At 38.7% G+C, this 22,784-nt stretch overlaps 1 protein-coding gene across 1 annotated transcript in view; it reads left to right on the top strand.

Annotated features, from left to right (window-relative positions):
* Nucleotides 1-22,784, top strand: part of CCDC34 (coiled-coil domain containing 34) — a 79,252-nt gene that overhangs the window by 12,206 nt on the left and 44,262 nt on the right. Inside the window, exon 3 of the mRNA XM_061380980.1 lies at nucleotides 15,866-15,973. Coding sequence (XP_061236964.1) covers nucleotides 15,866-15,973 — 108 coding nt within the window. The remainder of the gene's footprint in view (nucleotides 1-15,865; nucleotides 15,974-22,784) is intronic.

The raw sequence follows: 22,784 nt of genomic DNA, 5'->3' as shown, positions 1-22,784 counted from the left end.
ACATTTATGCACACAACTACAATCACTTTATAAACATTTTTATAACCCTATTGCACTTAATGTTATACGTATTTTCCCGTACATTTTCCATATAGCTTTCTACCTTCTGCAGAGTATCTTTATTGTTTTTGAATTATAAAATATTTCAAACATACAGAGAAGCACAAGGAACAATGCGCTACACAGATTTAACAAACACTGACACTTTAAAAATATTTTTGAGATTAAAAACAAGATCACAGGTATAACTGGAACTCTCTTACATACAATGTAATCCCACCAGGAGAAGCTACATAACTTACAGGGTCTGGTGCAAAATGAAATGCAGGAACCCTTATTTAAAATCATCATGAATTTCAAGTCGGCAGCAGCAGAGTAATTAACCACGTGTAAGGCCAGTGTGACTTCAAGAGTGAGGTGGCTCACCCATAAAGCCAGCCCTGGGTCCCCCCTCTCCTCTCACTTTCTTGAAATGAGCTGTGCCTTTGCTGTTCCATGTTTATGCTTTTACTTTATATATGTGTACTGGCCAATGCAATGGAAAATTATTTTGCATATTTAAAAACATTACATGCATAGTATAACATTGCATGTATCCTTAGGCTGCCTATTTATCTCACTCATTGCTTTTGTGTTTTATCTTTGTGGATTCATGCAGCTGTTATTAATTTTCACAGTTGTCTAATATTCCATTGTGTGGTCTCACCACAGTTCATTTTTTCCTATAAGCTGTATTTTTTTTTACCATAATTAATAATACTGCAATGAACACCCTTGAGCACAGTTCTCTGTACACATGTGTGAGCTTTTGTCTACTGTTTGTAACTAGGTGTGGAATTGAACTGCTCTTTCTTACTAGATGCTAAGGTTCTTTCCAATTTTTTGCTTGGTATCAGTGTGCTCCTCCTGTATGCCTCCTCTTGTCCCACAGTCATCTGAAAATACTCAGTTCAATTCAGTTCAGTTCAGTCGCTCAGTCGTGTCCGGCTCTTTGCGACCTCATGAATCGCAGCATGCCAGGCCTCCCTGTCATGAACTCCCAGAGTTCACCCAGACTCACGTCCATCGAGTTGGTGATGCCATCCAGCCATCTCATCCTCTGTTGTCCCCTTCTCCTCTTGCCCTCAATCCCTCCCAGCATCAGAGTCTTTTCCAATGAATCAACTCTTCGCATGAGGTGGCCAAAGTACTGGAGTTTCAGCTTTAGCATCATTCCTTCCAAGAGCACCCAGGACTGATCTCCTTCAGAACGGACTGGTTGGATCTCCTTGCAGTCCAAGGGACTCTCAAGAGTCTTCTCCAACACCACAGTTCAAAAGCATCAATTCTTCGGCGCTCAGCCTTCTTCACAGTCCAACTTTCACATCCATACATGACCACAGGAAAAACCATAGCCTTGACTAGATGGACCTTTGTTGGCAAAGTAATGTTTCTGCTTTTGAACATGCTATCTAGGTTGGTCATAACTTTCCTTCCAAGGAGTAAGTGTCTTTTAATTTCGTGGCTGCAGTCACCATCTGCAGTGATTTTGGAGCCCAAAAAATAAAGTCTGACACTGTTTCCACTGTTTCCCCGTCTATCTCCCATGAAGTGATGGGACCAGATGCCATGATCTTAGTTTTCTGAATGTTGAGCTTTAAGCCAACTTTTTCAGTCTCCTCTTTCACTTTCATCAAGAGGCTTCTTAGTTCCTCTTCACTTTCTGCCATAAGGGTGGTGTCATCTGCGTATCTGAGGTTATACTCCCTTTTAGTATCTTTCATCAGTGTCTTATACTTTCCAGAATACAGGTCTTTTACCTCCTTAGGTAGCCTTATTCCTAGGTATTTTATTCTTTCTGATGAGATGGAAAGTGAGATTGTTTCCTTAATTCCACTTTCTGTTAATTCCTTGTTTGTGTATAGAAATGCAACAGACTTTTGTATAATAATTTTGTGTCCACAGCTTTACTGAATTCATTGAGCTCTAGTAGTTTTCCAGTATAATAGCATCTTTAGGGTTTTCTATGTATAGTATCTTGTCATTTGCAGTGACAATTTATGTCTTCCTTTCAAATTCAAATCCCCCTCCCCTTTTTTCTCTTGCATTTTCTTGTCTGATTACTATGTCGAGGACTTCCAAACTGTGTTGAATGAAAAGAGCGAGAATGGACATCCTTGTTTTCTTCCTAATCTTCACCGTTTTGTATGATGTTAACTGTGGGTTTGTCATTCAGTTCAGTTCCGTCGCTCAGTCGTGTCCAACTCTGTGTGACCCCACATACTGCAGCACGCCAAGCTTCCCTGTCCATCACCAATTCCCAGAGGTTGCTCAAACTCATGTCCATTGAGTCAGTGATGCCATCCAACCATCTCATCCTCTGGCGTCCCCTTCTCCTCCCACCTTCAGTCTTTCCCAGCATCAGGGTCTTTTCCAATGAGTCAGTTCTTTGCTTCAGGTGGCCAAAATATTGGAGTTTCAGCTTTAGCATCAGCCCTTCCAATGAATATTCAGGACTGATTTTCTTTAGGATGGACTGGTTTGATCTCCTTGCAGTCCAAGGGACTCTCAAGAGTCTTCGCCAACACCACAATTCAAAAGCATCAATTCTTTGGCATTCAGCTTTCTTTATAGTCCAACTCTCACATCCATACATGACTACTGGAAAAACCATAGCTTTGACTAGATGGACCTTTGTTGGCAAAGTCGTGTCTCTGCTTTTTAATATGCTGTCTAGGTTGGTCATAGCTTTTCTTCCAGGGAGCAAACGTCTTTTAATTTCATGGCTGCAGTCACCATCTGCAGTGATTTTGAAGCTCCCAAAAATAAAGTCTGTCACTGTTTCCATTGTTTCCCCATCTATTTGCCATGAAGTGATGGGCCCAGATGCCACCATCTTCATTTTTTGAATGTTGAGTTTTAAGCCAACTTTTTCACTCTCCCCTTTGACTTTCATCAAGAGGCTCTTGATGAAGGGGTTTGTCATACATGACCTTTATTATGTTGAAGGTATGTTCCCTCCATGCCCAGTTTCTAGAGAGGTTTTTTTTCTTTTTTTTGGTAAAAGGATGTTTTATTTAATTGGAAGCTTTTTCTTCATCTACTGAGATGATCAAAAAGCTTTTATAATTTAATTTGTTAGTGGGGTGTATCAAATTGATTTGTGGATATTAAAAAGTCCTTGGATAGCTGGGAAAAGTATTACTTGATTATGGTGTAATGATCCTTAATTTTTAATTTAATCTTTATTTTTTATGGGGTATAGTTTATTTACAATGTTGTGTTAGTTTCAAGTGTACAGCAAAGTGGTTTAGTTATACTATATATCCATTCTCTTTCTGATTCTTTCCCGTAAAAATTATTGCACAGTTTTGGGTAAATTTCCCTGTGCTATACAATAGGTGCTTGTTGGTAGCTATTTTGAATATTCTAGCGTGTATATAAATTAGGAGACTGTTAACCCCAGTCTCCTAATTTATCCCTCCCCCTATTCTTTCCCCTTTGGTAACCATATGTTTTTTTTTTCAAAAGACTGTGAATCTGTTTCTGTTTTGTAAATAAGTTCATTTGTATCATCTTTTTTATTAGATTCCACGTATAAGTGATATCATGTATTTGTCTTTCTCAGTCTAACTTGCTTCACTTGGAATTATAATCTCTAGGTTCATCCATGTTGCTTCAAATGGCATTATTTCATTATTTTATGTAGCTGAGTAATATCCCATTGTGTATATGTACTACCTCTTGTTTTATCCATTCATTTATCAGTGGCAGAGAAGGCAATGGCACTCCAGTACTCTTGCCTGGAAAATCCCATGGACGGAGGAGCCTGGTGGGCTGCAGTCCATGGGGTCGCACAGAGTCGGACATGACTGAAGCGAGTTAGCAGCAGCAGCAGCATTTGTCAGTGGACATCTAGGTTGCTTCCATGTCTTGGCTAGTGTAAATAGTGCTACAGTGAACATTGGGGTGCAAGTATCTTTGTAAATTATGGTTTTCTCTGATTATATGCCTAACAATGGGATTGGTAGGTCACATGATTATATTTTTATTTCTTAAGAAACCTCCATACTGTTTGTGATAGTAGTTGTACCAATTTACATTTCCACCAACAGGGTAGGAGGGTTTCCTTTTCTCCACACCCTCTCCAGCATTTATTGATGATGCGTCAGCCTGTTGATTATGGCCATTTCAACTGGTGTTAGGTGATACCTCATTGTAGCTTTGATTTGCATTTCTCTAATAATTAGTGATGTTGAATATCTTTTCGTGTGCTTTTTTGGCCTTCTGTATGTCTTTTCAGGAGAAGGAAATGGCAACCCACTCCAGTGTTCTTGCCTGGAGAATCCCAGGGACGGGGGAGCCTGGTGGGCTACCGTCTATGGGGTCACACAGAGTCGGACACGACTGAAGTGACTTAGCATAGCATAGCATGTCTTTTTTGGAGAAATGTCTATTGAGATCTTCCACTCATTTTTTGATTGGTTTATTTAGTTTTTGTTATTGAACTAGATGAGCTGTTTATATATTTTGGCAATTAATCTCTTATTGGTCAATTTGCTGGCAAATATTTTCTCTCATTCTGTTTGGTTTTTTTGTTCATGATTTCCTTTGCTGTGCAAAAGCTTTTAAGTTTAATTAGGTGCTTTTTGTTTCTTTTTGTTTTTATTTTCATTATTCTAGGAGGTGGATTGAAAAAAATCTTGCTGCAGTTTATGTCAGTGAGTGTACCGCCTTTCTTTTCCTCTAAGAGTTTTATAGTATCCAGTCTTATATTTAGGTCTTTAATCCATTTTGAGTTTATTTTTGTATATGGTGTTAGAGACTGTTGTAATTTCATTCTTTTACATGTAGCTGTCAAGTTTTCCCGCCACCACTTACTGAATAGACTTTTTCTCTATTATATATTAAAGACTTTCTTTGTCATAGATTAATTGACCATAGGTGTGTGGGTTTGTTTATTGGATTCCTGTCCTGTTCCATTGATCTGTAGTTCTGTTTTTGTTCCAGTAATATACTGTTTTTATTATTGTGACTTTGTAGTATAGTCTGAAGTTAAGGAACCTGAGTGCTCTAGCTGCATTTTTCTTTATCAAGATTTCATTGACTCTTTGGGGTCTTTTGTATTTCCATACAAATTTTAAAATTATTTGATGTGATTCTGTGAACAGTGTCATTGATAATTTGATAGGGATTAAATTGAATCTGTGGATTGCTTTGGATAGTATAACATTTGGTCAATATTGATTCTTCCAATCCAAGAACATACTTTTGCTATATCTTCCCCTCTCTGGGTCATCTTCAGTTTCTTTCATCAAGTTCTTACAGTTTTCAGAGCAAAGGTCTTTTGCCTCTTTAGGAGAATTTACTCCTAGGTGTGTTATTTCTTTTTGATGGTATGGTAAATGGGACTGCTTCCTGAATTTTTCTTTCTGATAGTTCATTGTTAGTGCATAGAAATTCAAGTGATTTCTGTGTATTAATTTTGTGTCGTGCAACTTTGCTGACTTCCTTGCTGAGCTCTAGTAGTTTTCTGGTAGCATCTTTAGAGTTTTCTGTGTGTGGTCTTGTGTCATCTGCAGTGACAGCTTTACTACTTCTTTTCCAGTTTGGATTCATTTCTTTTTCTTCTCTGATTACTATGGCTAGGACTTCCAAAACTCTGTTGAATAAAAGTGACAAGAGTGGTCATTCTTATCTTGTTTCTAATCTTAAAGGAAATGCTTTCAGCTTTTCACTGTTGAGTATGATGTTAGTTGTGGGTTTATCATACATGACCTTTTGTATGTTGAGCTAGGTTCCCTCTAAACACATTTTCTAGAGAGTTTTTTTTAATCATAAATGAATGTTGAATTTTATAAATGATTTTTCTGCATCTATTAAGATAATATGGTTGTTAGTTTTTAATTTGTTAATGTAGTGTATCACACTATTTGCGGTTATTGAAAAATTCTTGCATCTCTGGGATAATCTCATTTGATCATGGTGCATGATCCTTTTAATGTATTGCTGGATTTGGTTTGCTTATATTTTGATGAGAATTTTGCATCTATGTTCATCAATGATATTGGCTTGTAATATATTTTTTGGTGGTATCTTTGTCTAGTTTTGATATTCAGTGGCCTCATAGAATGAGTTTGGGAGTGTTCCTTCCTCTTCAGTTTTTTGGAATAGTTTGAGAAGGATTAGTTTAACTCTTTTTTTATACGTGTTTACTCAGTGGTAAAGAATCCACCTGCCAATGCAGGAGACTTGGATTTGACCCCTGTGTTGGGAAGATCCTCTGGAGAAGGAAATGGCAACCTACTGCAGTATTTTCTTGCCTGAGAAATCCCATGGATAGAGGAGCCTGGTGGGCTACAGTCCATGGGGTCACAAAAGAGGTGGACATGACTTAGTGACTAAACAACCACAAATGTTTAATACTAAAGAATTCACCTGTGAATTCATCTTGTGCAGACTTTTATTTGTTGGGAGTTTTTAAATCATGGTTTCAATTTCAGTACTTGTGATTGATCTGTTCATGTGTTTTATTTCTTCTGGTTCAGTCTTGCAAGATTGTACCTAAGAATTTGTCCATTTCTCTAGGTTGTCCATTTTATTGACATATGGTTGCTTATAGTAGTCTCTTGTGATCCTTTGTATTTCTGTATTGTCAGTTGTGACTTCTTTTTCTTTTCTAATTTTATTGACTTCAGCCCTCTTTTTTTTCTTTTTTCCTTCTTAAAAAATATTTATTTATTTCAGCATCAGTTCAGTTCAGCATGCCAGGTCTTTATTTCAGCATACAGGATCTTAAGTTGTGGCATATAAACTCGGCATGTGGAATCTAGTTCCCCCAGCAAGTCTGCCTGTTTTGGGAGTGCAGAGTCTTTGCTGCTGGGCCACCAGGGAAATCCCTCTCATTTTTCTTGATGCTGCTGCTGCTAAGTCACTTCAGTCATGTCCGACTCTGTGTGACCCCATAGACGGCAGCCCACCAGGCTCCCCCGTCCCTGGGATTCTCCAGGCAAGAACACTGGAGTGGGTTACCATTTCCTCCTCCAATGCATGAAAGTGAAAAGTGAAAGGGAAGTTGCTCAGTCGTGTCCGACTCCTAGTGACCCCATGGACTGCAGCCCACGAGGCTCCTCCGTCCATGGGATTTTCTTGATGAGTCTGGCTAAATCAATTTTATCTTTTCAAAGAACCAACTTTTCATTTCATTGATCTTTTTTTTAATCAATTTCATGTTTATTTCATTTAATTTCTATTCTGATCTATTTAATTTCTTTCCTTTGTGTTTTGTTTCTTGTTCTTTCTCCAGTTGCTTTAGGTGTAAGGTTAGGTTGTTTGAGATTTTTCTTGTTTCCTGAGGTACAGTTGTATTGCTATGAACTTTCCTCTTACAACTGCTTTTGTTATGGTAGAAAGCTTCAGAGGTTTTGGATCATCATGTTTTTGTTTGTCTGTAGGTTTTTTTTCCCCCAATTTCCTCTTTTATTTATTCAGTGATTCATTAGTTGTTTAGTAACATGTTGTTATGCTTCACATATTTGTGTTTTATTTTTACAGTTTCTTTCTTATAGTTGATTTCTAATCTCTTAGTGTTGTGGCTAGAAAAAATGCTTGATATGATTTCAGTTTTCTTAAATTAACTGAGGTTTGCTTTTTGGACTAGCATGTGATCTACCCTGGAGAATATTCCATGTGCCCTTGAGAAGAGTGTATAGTCTGATGCTCTCATAGGGATGTTTTATAAATATCAATTAAGGCTGTCTGGTCTAATATATCTTTAATGGTCTGTGTTTCCTTACTGATTTTCCGTCTGGATGATCTGTCCAGTGATGTAGGTGGAGTTTCAAAGTCCCCACTGTTATTGTGTTACTGGTGATTTCTCCTTTTATAGCTGTTAACAGTTGCCTTATGTTAAGGTGCACCTATTTGGGGTGCATATGTATTTTCCATTGTTATATCTTACTTCTGGGATTGATCCCTTGATTATAATGTAGTATCCTTCTTTGTCTCTTTAATTTTAAAGCCTGTTTTGTCTGATGTGAGTATCGCTGCTCTGGCTCTCTTTTGATTTCCATTTGCGTGGAATATGTTTTTTCATTACCTCACTTTCAGTCTGTGTGCATCTCTGATTCTGAAATGAGTCTTATGTAGTCATATGTCTTACCATATGTATGCTTCTTGTTTTTGTATCCATTGAGCCACTGTGTGTCTTTTGGTTGAAGCATTTTATCCACTTACATTTAAGGTAACTATTGATATATATGTTTTTATTGCCATTTTGTTAATTGTTTTTGTTTTTGTAGGTCTTTTTCCCCCTTGTGATTTGATGACTGTTTTAGTGTTTTGTTTGAATTCCATCTTATTTCTTGCATATATATCTATTATGCATTTTTGGTTTGCAGTTACCATGAAGTTTTTATATAGCAGTCTTTTTTAAGTTACTGAATTCTTAATTGCAAATGCATTTTAAAAAACCCTGCATTTGTACTCTTCCCTCATGATTACTGCTGTTGACATAATATTTTACATCTAATTGTTTTTTGTATCCCTTAACTGCTTATTGTGGATACAGATGACTTTATTACTCCTGTCTTGTAACCTCACTACGAACTTTGTGAATGGATTCTTATCTTTACTGTATGTTTGTCTTTTCCAATGAGGCTTTTCGTTTTTTAATTTTCTTGATTCTAGTAGTGGCCTTTTCTTTTTTGCCTGGAGAAGTTTCTTTAACATTTGTTGTAATGCTGGTTTGGTAGTACTGAATTCTCTTAACTTTTGCTTGACTGGAGAGCTTTTGATTTTGCCATCTAATCTGAATGAGAGCTTTGCTGGGTATAGCATTCTTGGTTATAGGTTTTCGCCTTTCATTACTTTAAATATACCATGACACTCACTTCTGGCCTGCAGAGTTTCTGCTGAAAACTCAGCCGATGGTCTTATAGGAGTTCCTTTGTATGTTATTTGCTACTTTTAATATTCTATCTTTAATATTTGACATTTTGGTTACAATGTGTTTTGGTGTGTTCCTCTAGGTTTATCCTGTATGGGACAACTCTGCACTTTCTGGGCTTGCGTGACATTTTTCTTTCTGAGGTTAGGGAAGTTTTCAGCTATTACGTCTTCAAATGTTTTCTCTGGCCCTTTCTATCTTATCCTCCAGTGATCCCTATAATATGAGTATTTGTATGTTGATGTTGTCCCAGATGTCCGTTCGGTAGCAGCGATTTTCACTACTCAGTCTTCCAGCTCACCAATTCATTTTTCCATATCATTTAGTGTACTGTTGATTCTTTCTAGTGTATTTTTTATTTCACTTATTGTATTCTTCACCTCTGTTCAGCTGTTCTTTATAGTTTCTCTTTGTTAAAAAAATTCTGACTTCTCTTTCTGTGCATCCATTTTCTTCCCAATTCTTTCCCTCATTTTTATGATCCTACTGTGAACTTTTTCTCAGGTAGATTGCTGGTCTCCTCTTCACTTAGTTCTTCTTTTGGGGTTTTATCTTTTTCCTTCATCTGGAACATACTTCTGTGGTGTCTCATTTTGTCTATATTGGTATTTGTATTTTTGTGTATGTGGCAGCTTTGTTACCTTTTTGGACTTTGGAGTCACTACTTTCTGTAGGGGATGTCTTTCCTGTTCCAGCAGTGCCCTCTCCTCTTGTTACCTAAGCCATAAACCTGCATAGGCCCTTCTGTTGTGGCAGGCTGACTGTGAGTGGTCTGGTAGGCTTGGTTGGCTGCTAGTCTAGTTGGTTGCCAGGCACTGCCTTGTGTGAATGCTGCTGGCTACTCGTTAATGTCAGCTGGTCATGAGGCAGCTGTTGCAGAACCCTAGGGAGTCTGGGGGTAGTGCTGGCTCACTGTTGGCTAGAGTTAGTATCCTGAAGACTCTGGGGCTCTTGCCCACCTATTGGCAGGTGAAGCCAGATCCTAGGGTTAGTGCAGGACCACTGCAGGTAGAGCTGCGTCCTAGAGCCTGGTTTCAGGGCCCAGGGATCCCAGAGCTCATTTTAGATGATTGGTGTTGGAGGCTGGTTCCTGACACAGTTGGATATGGGGCTGGGGTGTCCCAAAGGTTGTTGGCCTGCTAGTGGGCAGGGCCAGTGCTCAGCTGGTCCCAGGGTAGGGTCTGACCTGCTGTTGCTGGACTCAGTGTGTAAGCTGTGGTATTATAGTTTTTTGCTTCTGGTGTCTGCCCTCCTGGTGTGTGGGGTGGTCGAGAGGCTCATGTTAGCTTCCCAGTGCAAAGGGCCCAGACCCAGCTCTTGGCACCCTGGTGAGGAAATCTGTGTTTAGGGCCTTGTCTGGTGGTGACTGTGAGCTCAGGAAGTCTTTAAGCAGCCTGTTGGTGGGTGAGGTTGTGTCTCTGTTCAGTTACTTGTTTGGCCTAAGGCATCCTACAAACTGTTGGGTGGGCCCAGGTCTTGGTGATAGTGGGCCAAGATGCAGCCGCCATCAGCTCATGCAGCTGAATGCCCCAGCTATGCCTGACACCAGTGTCCGTGTCCCTAGGGTAAGTCACAGCCACCTCATGCCTGCCTAGAGGACTCTCCGAGACCAGTAGGTAGGTCTGGCCCAAGCTAATTTCAAATTACTGCTTTTGCCCTGGTTCCATTGTACATGATATTTTGTATGTGCCCTGTAAAAATGAAATCTCTTTTCCCCCAGTTCTGTGGGCTCCTGCAAGTAAGCCCACTGACCTTGAAAGCTAAATGCTTTCGGCACTTGTCTTCCCAGTGCTGGACTGCAAGGCTTACATGGGGCTCAGAACTCTCATTCCTGTGCGAGAGCCTCTGCAGTATACTTATTCTCTACTTTGTGGGTTGCCCATCCTCGGGGGTAATATGAATCTGTACCTCCTACCTGTCTCATTATGGTTCCTTCTTTGTGTCTTTAGGTTCCAGCCTTTTTCATCTACAGTTGTTCTGTATAGAGTTGTGGTTTTGAGTGTACTCATGAGAAAAGGTGAGCCCAGGGCCTTTCTACTCCACCATCTTGGCCACTCTCTTCAGTCATAGCCTTCTTAATGCTTTTTCATTTATTTTCAGAATTCATCTGTTGTTAAGGCCCCAGACGCTTAATTTTCTTACTTCAATCTTAAGTTTTAACGTTACTAATTCCATTGTCGAGTTTGTTGTTGTTCAGTTGCTAAGCCCTACTCTTTGTGACCCCGTGAACTGCAGCACGCCAGGCTTCTTCTGTCCTCACTCTCCCTGAGTTTGCTCAAACTCATGTCCATTGAGTCAGTGATACCATCCAACCATCTCATTCTCTGTTGCCCCCTTCTCTCTTGCCCTCAGTTTTTCCCAGCATCAGGGTCTTTTCCAGTGAATTGGCTCTTCGCATCAGGTGGCCAAACTATTGGAGTTTCAGCTTCAGCATCAGTCCTTCCAGTGAATATTTAGGACTTGATTTCCTTTGGAATTGACTGGTTTGATCTCCTTGTTGTCTGAGGGACTCTCAAAAGTCTTCTCCAGCACCACAGTTTGAAAGCACTTTCAGTTCTTCGGCACTCAGCCTTCTTTATGGTTCAATTCTCATATCCATACATGACTACTGGAATTATTTAATTTTGTACCTTTCAAAATATTTGTTCACACTGAGAAATCTGCTTTTCTTCATTGCACACAAATGCATACATATATACACACTTATGTATATATCTGAAATAGCTTAATTTTGTGGAGAACTTGGAAATATTCTAATTTTTTTTGAAGCTAGTCATAACCCATGCATTGATTGTAGAATCTCAGTTTTGCAAAACACTGATCTAGTGAATCAGTGGTATTGTGGAGCTCAGTTTATGTTATTTAGCTTTATCTCCAGCCTCACTAGAAGTCACTTGTTATCCTAAGAAAAGGAGGGTCACTTGAAGCCATTTTAAGTCAGCACACCATAAATTAATGTAATTAAATTACAGAAATTATAAGAAACTCTGAGCTTTGGAGTAACATGGAACTAGGCTGAAATTCTAGTCTTGCTGTTGTAAATCTGTGATCTTGGAAAAGTTAACTTCTCTGAACCTCAGTCTCTTCATCTATAAGAGATGTTAGACAGATGTTAGACAATATTAGAGTGGTTAAAAGCATAAATTCTTGAGTCGTACATCCTGGATTCAAAACTAAGATCTTGGCTCTTTAGCCTTTCTCTGCTGGATTATCAGTGAAAGGGGAGAGTGACATTTACCTCATAGTGTTTTGGGAACTAAGTGAACAGCAGGATGTGGCCTAATATATAGAAATCACTTTGTAAAAATTAGTTGTTTGTTATGTGTTAAAGGAGATGATAATAACTGCTGAAGATAAGAGAACAGTTTAGAATAATGAATAAAAAAAGTTCCTACCTCAGTGAATAAGCATGTAGCAGAGTATAATTGGTTAAAAGATTAAAGCCTTTTCATATATTTAGTAGCTGGACGTTTCTTATGGCTACATCATTACTTAATTCTGAAGCAGTTAAAATATGTTAGCATGAGTCTTAACTGTATCAGTCATCCCAGAGACATCATAACATACAGATAAATTACTCACTTTGGTATAAACTTACTTTGAGCTATTGTGGTATTCACATTTTTTTTTCATGCGTTTCCTTTTGTTTTAATTTTCTAAGTCACGCTTTCCTTACTTTTCTGTTCTTATTTACTGTATTCTCTGATTTATTTATAAATCATATCATTAAAATCTCAGATTTTTAACCACAAGGAACAATTTATCTCAGATCCCTAATAAAAGAAGGCCAGAGAGTAGCTTTGCCAATGTTTCAGTTAGTGACAAAGCTGGGACTGGATCCTGGGTCTTTTGACTTCCAACTTAATGAGTGTTTTTTCCACAATACCAAGGTGCATTTTAGAAATAAATGGGTCAGACTCAGTATTTAATTTTAAGTGTACACTGGCTTTCATATAGTCTTCCTTGAAATCTTAAAATTTAAAGGTAGTTAAATCATTAAAAAGTTCATCACCTTTCATAAATTTGATTTTAGCAACATTTTGATTTGTTTCACATGTCCCTGTAAGATTAACACATCAAAATTATGTTTACAGTTTTTTTTTATATTTTAACTGTTGAAGTAATAAAAATAGTAAATATTTAACATTAGTATTGTGAAAAACTAGTATGTTGTTTTTGTAAGGCATATAAGTTTTACTTAAATTTTTATTATTTAAAAACAATTCTTTAGCAGACTGACCTAAATTCTTTATGGCCTTTGGATAATTTTTGTTTTTGACATTTGCTTTAACATTTTAGTACAGTCTATTCTAAACTATAAAAGTTATCTAATTTGTGAATAATCCAGGTTTGTTTTTTTCCCACCATCTTGCTTTTGCCCTTTTTATTCATCCGTGCTTAATGAAGGAAAAGAGCAGGATATAGAGTTGGTGAGACTCAGAAACTCAGTTTTTCTGATTGTTACCTTAGTCGGCAAAAGTTATTGAAATAAAAAATCCATGTTTAGGATCCTCTTTGGATTTTGGTTTTCAGTAATCAAGTGTTTACTCTGTGGGAAGATGTATAATTCTGTTGAAATTCAGTGGTGTACCAGAAGACGACACAGGGCCTTATGAGAGAAGGCTCCAGCAGTGTCTGGTAGAAACTTGCTTTGGTGGTAAACAGATGGAGGCATTTAGGGTGGGAAATTCTGAGAGGGGCCAGCCTTGGAAGGAGGGTTGTTTCTCAGAATGTGATGTGTATTCTGAGGTGGCAAATTGCTTGTACAGACACCCTGAGATTAGAGCACTGTTTGGGTCAACGGCAGCATTTTCTAGAGACTTTTGACCCTTCCTTCATCTTTAACTCTTATATCAACATTAGAATTTTTGAACCATAAAATCAGAATACAAAGTCTGATTTTTGTTTCTTTACTTTTGAGCTTAATTATATGAAGAATCTGAAAAGGTTCATAAAAGTAATCAACCCTATTTTTAGTTGTATATTTAAATCATTACTTTTCTTGACGATAAAATTTAAGACTTTTTTGGAAAATGTGGTTGTCAAATCTATATCTGGCCTGTCATACATATACATATATGTATATGTATATACATATGTAGATATACTTCTATGTATATGTATACACATATATGTATATACATATACAAGTCTGGACTTGGGTCAGGAAATGAGGGATATACTTCTATGTATATGTATACATATATGGGATGGGATATACTTCTATATATGTGTATACATATACATAGAAGTATATCCCTCTCTTATTTCCTGACCCAAGTCCAGACTCATATATATCTCCTTCCAACTCATATACTGTGACAACCTCCTCGTCTGTCTCCCTCAGAATAGTTCTGATCCCTTCAAATGCAGTTTTCAGCCTTTACCATTGAGAGTTCTGAATCATTCCCTTTGCCAAGTATTCCTACTCCACAGTGTTTACTTTACTTTGCCTGTCTCAAAAGACCTTTTCCTGTCTAGTTAGTATTAATACCACACTCTGATTTTCTAGTCTTCACTCCTCCCCCTTGTAGTCAAGCTATTTCCTCATTGTTCCTCTCATGGTGCTTTTTTTTTTTCTTTTACTACTTTGGACCTTACTCTCTCCTCTCATCTTCCTTTTCCTTTTCTGAGCTCTTATTCTACACAGTACCTCACAACACAGCACTTAATTCTTTTGTGTATACAGAATCAGATAAGGTCAGAGACTTCTGGAATTTCATCCCTGCTATCTTTATAGTAGGTGCTCCATTAAAAAAATAAGTGAATAATCAAGGGATAGCAGCTGCAGAGGTAATGGAGAATCCTTTAAAAAGCAAGATGGATATTTTACTTGGAGGGTAGGGGAGTACAGTGTTGAAAAGTTGGGAGACTGAATGAGTGAGGACAGTTGTTACCTATGCTGAAGGATTTGGGGATGAGAGATCATGGAAGACAGGTATCCTGAGACCAGTTGTTCTAAAAGGCGTAAGATATGTTCTTGGTGTCAAGTTTTATCTTCATTTCATTTAACGCACTGGAATTATCTGACAATTGAAAAATTGTCCTTCCCACTGCCACCCATTGCTGAGGTAGGTAGGTCCTTGGGAAAGGGAGGCATGGGAATAGGGAGCGAGGTCCAGTGGAAGACATGTAAAAGTATCCGATTGCTGGTATCTAAGGAGAGAGAAGAAAAATAACCGGTAATTATGGTGGTAGAGTCCTAGGAGTCTAGTTTGAACAGCATTCTCCACTAATGCAGTAATCTAACTGGTGAGTGACAGAGTGGTGGCATTCAGCTTGTAGTTTTATTTGGCCATACTTCCCACATTCTTTCTCCCGAGGAAATGCCCAAACGTGTAGATTCGAGTGACAGCAAGGCAGTTAAATAATCTAGGATATGAATGTGGTTTTGTTTTACACTCCAACAGCTATAAAATCAGTGAACGAAAATCTGGATCCTTTTTTTTTTTTTTTACTCCCTTTAAAAAATTGAATGGCTTCTTTACATTTCTTCTTTGGCATAACTCTGAATTAAAAGTTTAATTTAGGGATTATTTAATTCCTATCCTTTATCTTCATCAAGAATCTAGAAGCTTTTTATAACTGTAAAAAAGTTGCAATTCTCTTGAGCTTCTGCCAGTAGCATACAGTGATGCCAAAATTTATGTGTGGGAAAGTTGATTTCAATGAGGGTAATTTAGCTGAAGTTTAGTCTAAGAAACTAGTGTTTTGCTGCCAAGCAATTATTTGCATTTCTAAAAAATGACTTATACTTTTTACCAGTGCTTTCCTTTCATCATAAACTAGTTACTTAAGTAAGTTATTGTCACTAATGGTGTATTTCTATAAAGGAAACTATATTCTTGTTTAATTCGGTTAACCTCAGACTTTTATTTTTAATATGCAAGGTTGAATACTTCTATTAAATGTTGCCTTTTGTTTGAATAAAATCTATAGGAATTAAATCAACAGCTAGAAAAAAAGAAAGAAGTGGAAGACCGTGAAAAGAGAAAGATAATTGCTGAAGAGAAGCACAAGGAATGGGTTCAGAAAAAGAATGAACAGGTAAGGAGAAAAAAGGGCAAACACATATTCTCATCTGTAGTCTTCATCCTGTTACTCCTAGTGATTACCTACGCGTTTCTCGTTTTCTCTTAGATTCTTCCTTTTCTGACCTAGTTTCTGCCCCCTCTCCGCCCCACCCCAACCTCTCCCCACCAGGGACGTCTGTCAGATCTTTTGTCCTTTGCTGTCTGCTCTCTCCCTTTTCCCTCATGTGGCTTCCATCTGGATGTGGTTGCAGGTAGTCATGAAGTCTACTATCTCCAGACCTGACCTCCTAGAGCCTTGGATTTTCATCTCTTCAGTAGGTAGGCACCTCTGGGCCTGCAAATCTAAAACAACCCATTTTTATCCATTCTCCTCTGACAGAACCATCGTCCTGACTCCTTGATTTCTGATCTTAGTGTAACTTCTCAGTCACCAAAACGTAATTGGAATTCTCTTGTGTTGGATCCCTGGGTCAGGAATATCCCCTGGAGAAGGGAACGGCTACCCACTCCAGTATTCTTGCCTGAAGATTCCATGGACAGAGGAGCCTGTGGGCTACAGTCCGTGGTGTCTCAGATTCGGATGACTGAGAGACTTTCACTTCACTTCATTGTTTATTTCCCATACTGGAATGTAAGCCCCATAAGGGCAGGGATTTGTGCCTCTTTGTTCAGTTATCCAGCAGATAAATCAGTATCTTGATGCTTAAAAGCCACCCAAGATTTGACTTCATCCTCTTTGTCCTTGCCAGAGAAATCTTGCCAAAAAGCCAAATGTCATTCCTCAGTTCAAAAACACATCTTTTGTCATTGCCTCCTGTCCTCTGAATAGCATGTGAACTGTCCTGGCCTGGCTGGTTAAACACCTTCTGCTCTGAACCATGTCTCCTTCACCTGTGCTCTTCTTCCTTCCACACTGTCAGCCTCTGACTGGCATCTTTGGGGAGCACAGTCAGGATAAGCATGGCCCATCTTCTTGGTGTATTAGTTTTGCTGGAAAATATTGAGAAGAAAAATGTTATTTTTATGCTAAAGCAAGCACAGATATTTAATAGTATAGAACATAAATTTTATAGTATTTTTAAAATACACAGTAGAATTCAAAGAAATATTGGGCTTTGGATTGTGCTCCAAGCCCCTAGGAATATGTGTTCGCAAGAACTTTTGAGAACATTTCTGTTCTATTTCTCACTTTTTTTTTTTAATAATTATCTCCTCAACGTGGGATCTCATCACATTTCCCCCCTACCTTTGGTGGCTCAGATGGTAAAGAATCTGCCTGCAGTGCAGGAGACCCGTGTTCAATCCCTGGGTTGGGAAGTTCCCCTGTTGAAAGAAGTGGCAACCCACTCCAGTATTCTTGCCTGGAGAATCCCATGGACAGAGGAGCATGGTCCATGAGGTCACAAACAGTTGGAAATGACTGAGCGATTTTCACTCACCTCCTTTTGTTATCCAACTCAAAGTATTTCCTACATGAAGTATTCTCTGATCACATGCTGGAAATTCTTTTCTTCTCTGAATCCTTGTTTAATTGACATCACTTTATCATTTACTGCCATGTGTTACATATATATTTTGTGGCTGCCTTGTATTATGCATATGTGTTCACTTCTCATGTAATTTTAAGACTCTTCAGGATAGGAGTTATTTTTTAGGTGGTTTCCCCTCTTTTTAACTTTCTATTTTGTACTGGGGTATAGCTGATTAACAATGTTGTGGTAGTTTCTGGTGAACAGTGAAGGGACTCAACCATACATATTTATCCATTTATCCATTCTCCTCCAAATTCCCCTCACATCCAGTCTGCCACATAACATTGAGCAGAGTTCCCTGTTCCCTATACAGTAGGTCCTTGTTGGCTATCCATTTAAAATGTAGCAGTGTGTACATGTCCATCCCAAACTTCCTAACGTCCCTTCCCCCCATTCTTCCCCTCCGGGGACCATAAGTTCCTTCTCTGTCTTGAGTCTCTGTTTTGTAACTAAGGAGTTATTTTTGTATTACTTTTTATCTATTATAAGCTCTGACATAATGCTTTTTCTGCCATACATCAACATGAATCAGCCACAGGTATACATATGTCACCTCCGTCGTGAACCTCCCTCCCATTTCCTCCCCTTCCCACCCCCTGGGTTGTCACGGAGCGCTGGGTTGAGCTCCCAGTGTCACACAGCAAATTCCCACTGGCTGTCTAATACAGAGAGAACAGACTTGTGCACACAGTGGGGAAGGGCAGGGTGGGTCGAATGGAGAGAGGACCACGCAAACATATACATAGTATTTTGGAGGTGATAAATTATTGAATGAATAAATGTATCATCTTCCTTTGAATTTGAATACATTCTTGTGTTAGATCACAAGTTAGAAATTTAAAAAAATATTTATCTTGTCACTTTGTTTCCTGTTGTGAGTTTTTGCATATTTGGAGTGGTACTGCTTTTATTATTAATGTCCAGGTTCATGAATGCAGTTAGATGTTGAAATTGTAAACCAAAAGTTTTACATTATTTTTGGTTCCTAGCTGTTGTTGAATGTAGTGCCTAGTGGTATTAATAAGAGTACCTAGTAAATACTTCCCCAGTAAGTTGAAGATTACATAGCTTTCTTCATCCAAATATTGTAAGAAGGAATTGGCTAGACATGTGTGTGTTATAACCATAAATATATTTGTTGTTCTTTACTTAAGTAAATTATTTTTTAAAGTTTGCTACATCCCGTAATACAATAAGAGAGTTCTTTGTGAATAAATGCCAGAATCAAAATAAGCCTGTATGACCACTACTAAGCCTTGAGTGATACTTTCTTGAAGTGTATAATTATAAACCAGTTTTGTGTGTATTGTATAAGTATATTCTCTCCTCTAAAAGCTCCTCTTATCTTCTGACTCCATTAAGCTCATTTTACCATGCCAGTCAAACATAGTTGTTGTTTGTCTAAGAATGTAGAGATGATACATTCCCTGTTTTAATTAGTGGTGGTAGATCTAATCCAATTATTTGAGAAAAAAATTTCTTTCTTTTGGAGGGAGGTGGCTTGCCCTGACATAAATCACTAATTAGCAAAAGCAAGATTCCATAAGGTTGAGAAGAGTTTAAAAATGAACCTTGAGAAATAAAAATTAAATTTACTTATTCTGTAGAATTCTTATGCATGCTAAGGAATAATTAGGATACTCTAGTTTTTTTCCTTTAAGAACACTCAGATTTCTTATTTCAATCTTGGTTACATTTACCTCTATTTGTAAAGACTGCTCTTCTGGTTCTTCTCTTCCTGTCTGGCATCTAGCTTTTTTCCCCTCTGTTTACATTTCATGGTGTGTGGTCCTCTGCTGCCTCCAGCCTCATTCACATTTTAGCTATATCTGTGGCATTATTTTCTCTAAGTCATTTTCACTGTGTTCTATCAAAAAATCAGACAAAAAGAATGTATGTATCCATTAGCAAAGCTGGTTTCTTTTATTGTGACTGGTTTCTTTTTTTGTAAAGCTTTTTTCAAATAAAGGGCTTATCTCATCTGGTACTCTGATATTTGTGTTGCCATACTAATTTATTTTTTAGATTGTTTTTTACTGTGTGTTACCACATATTTTGTAAAAGGGTATTTGCCTTCATTGAAAATTAAAAGTAAATTTATTTTTAAAGTTTTTTTTTAAACCAAAGAACTGCTTTTTAATGTCAAAAATTAATTCAAGCCAACAAGCATATGATTGATAACTGTCATCAGTTCTCATTGATGCCTTCAACACTTTTATTATGTGCCAGGTACTATTGAAGGAATCAAAATAGAAATTCAGGTTTGTTAGTTTCCTTTAGTTGGAAGAAACAAAGGTTCTCTCAAGGCACCATCTTTAAAAAAAAAAAAAAAGATGTATTGTTGTGCTCTGTGTGGTGTAGAACTGGAGTGCCAGAAAATCTGAAGCCACTTAGTGGCTGGCTATTCCCTCTCGGTACTTCTCTCTGAGTGCCTGTTCTGGTATCCTTTTGCTAACTAAAGACATTCCATTCCCTCTTCTGTAGTTTAAATGCTGCAGAGAGCCTGTCTGATGTTTTAAAATCAACTTCATTGAGCTATAATTTACATACAATAAAATACACCTATTTTAAGTTTGATGAGGTGTGACAAGATATGTACTTATAAAACCGGCACCGTAGTCAAAAGAGAGAACTCTTTCTTCACTCCAAAAAGCTCCCTTGAGCTCCTTTGCATTTAACCCCTGCTTCCTACCCCCGACCTAACCCCAGCTCTATGGAAGCCATCAGTCTGCTTTCTGTTCCTATGGATAAGATTTGCCTTTTCTAGAATTTCAGATAGAATCACTAAATGTATATTCCTTAGCATCAGGCTACTTTAAAAAAAAATATTTTTATTTTGGGTTGTGTTCTGTCTTTGTTGCTGTGCAGAGCTTTCTCTAGTTGTGGCAGGCAGGGGCTACTGTCTGCTGCAGTGTGTGGGCTTCTCATTGCGGCGGCTTCTCTTTTTGCAGAGCACGGGCTTTAGGGCGAGCGGGCTCAGTGGTTGTGGCTCATGGGCCCTAGAGCTCAGGCTCAGTAGTTGTGGCACATGGGCTTAGTTACTTCTCTGCAAGTGGAATCCTCCCGGATTAGGGATCAAACCTGTGTCCCCTGCATTGGCAGGGAGATTCTTATCCACTGTACCAGCAGGGTAGTCCCAGGCTACTTTTGTTTTTTAAAATTGCTAATATTTCTTATATTAAGATTGTTCCTTTTTATTGCTCAGTATCACAAATTATGTATCCATTCACTAGTTGATGGATAATTAGGTTGTTTCCAGTTTGGAGATATGAGTAAAATTCTGTGACCACTTACGTACAAGTGTTTTTGTTGATACTTGCTTTCATTTCTCCTGGGTAGATGCCTAGGAACTGAATTGCTGGGTCGTATGGTAGGTTTTTAGGTTTAAAAAAAAAAAATCGGCAATTTCGTATAACGTGCTTCTGCCATTTTATATTCCTGCCTCTAATAGCTGACAGTTCCAAGTGTACCATATCCTTGCCAGATTCTCAGTCTTTCTCATTTTAAATCATTCTGTTACGTGTAGTATGTCATTGGGCTTCCCAGGGGGCACTAGTAAAGAATCTGTCTGCAAGTGCAGGAAATACAGGTTCAATCCCTGGGTCGGGAAGACCCCCTGGAGTAAGAAATGGCACTCCACTCCAGTGTTCTTACCTGGAAAATTCAATGGGCAGAGGAGCCTGGTGGGCTCCATAGGATCACAGAGAGTCAGACATGACTGGCTAAGTAGCAGCAGTATGTCATTGTTTGAATTTCCATTTTCCTGAGATCTAATGATGTTTATCATCTTTTCATACGCTTATTCTACTAGTCTACTGGGGCTGTCATAACAAAATAGCACAGATTGAGTGACTTAAAAGTCCTGTCTCAAAGTACAACATCAGGCCAGGGGATCAAGATTGTGGAGGAGTAGTAGGGGAGCTCACCTACTCTCACAAAAACATTAACATATCAGTAAGTGGAATGATTTACAAAGAACATCTAGTGAATGCCAGCAGAAGACCTCAGACATCCAAAAGGACAAGAAAACCTCCACATGACCAGGTAGGACAAAGGAAAAAGAAAAGGAAAGGAATCAGGACACGCTTGCGCCCCAGGGAGGGAGCTATGAATGAGGAAAGAGTTCCATACCCTGGGGTGAGCCTTCACTGGCGGGGGATAAGCCTGGATGGAGAGGGACATTCAAAGCCTAGGAGGAGAGCACAGCAACTGGTTTGTAGAAGGCAAAATGGAGAGTAAACTGCAGAGAAGGTCAGCACCACTGCCCTGTGTTCTGCAGCCTAATATATGCTCCTCTGTTGATACAGGAGATGGCTAGGGGCTGAAGCCTCTTGATGAAGGTGAAAGAGGAGAATGAAAAAGTTGGCTTAAAACTCAACATTCAGAAAATGAAGATCATGGCATCTGGTCCCATCACTTCATGGGAAATAGATGGGGAAACAGTGGAAACAGTGTCAGACTTTATTTTTGGGGCTCCAAGATCACTGCAGATGGTGACTGCAGCCATGAAATTAAAAGATGCTTACTCTTTGGAAGGAAAGTTATGACCAACCTAGATAACATATTGAAAAGCAGAGACATTACTTTGCCAACAAAGGTCTGTCTAGTCAAGGCTATGATTTTTCCAGTGGTCATGTATGGATGTGAGAGTTGGACTGTGAAGAAAGCTGAGTGCCAAAGAACTGATGCTTTTGAACTGTGGTGTTGGAGAAGACTCTTGAGAGTCCCTTGGACTGCAAGGAGATCCAACCAGTCCATTCTGAAGGAGATCAGCCCTGGGATTTCTTTGGAAGGAATGATGCTAAAGCTGAAACTCCAATACTTTGGCCACCTCACGCGAAGAGTTGACTCACTGGAAAAGACTCTGATGCTGGGAGGGATTGGGGGCAGGAGGAGAAGGGGACGCCAGAGGATGAGATGGCTGGATGGTATCACTGACTCGATGGACGTGAGTCTGAGTGAACTCCGGGAGTTGGTGATGGACAGGGAGGCCTGGCGTGCTGCTGTTCATGGGGTCACAAAGAGTCAGACACGACTGAGCAACTGAACTGAACTGAACTGAACTCTCACGAAAACACCAAAAGCACAACAAACTGCTGAACAACCATTGACAAAGAAGACTGGAAACTACCAAAAAATATATTTTACATTCAAAGACATAGAAGAAGCCAAAAAAGACAATTAGAGAGATACTTTAGTGACCTCACGAGTGGGAGACCCAAAAACTGCAAAATAATTATATTGCAGAGGTTCTCTTGCAAAAGTGAAAGTTCTAAGCCCCATCTTAGGCTC

This window comes from Bos javanicus, chromosome 15 (assembly GCF_032452875.1).
Source record: "Bos javanicus breed banteng chromosome 15, ARS-OSU_banteng_1.0, whole genome shotgun sequence".
Classification (NCBI taxonomy): Eukaryota; Metazoa; Chordata; class Mammalia; order Artiodactyla; family Bovidae; genus Bos; species Bos javanicus.
Note: the sequence above shows the minus strand (reverse complement) of the source record. Positions and strands in the feature narration are given on the sequence as shown.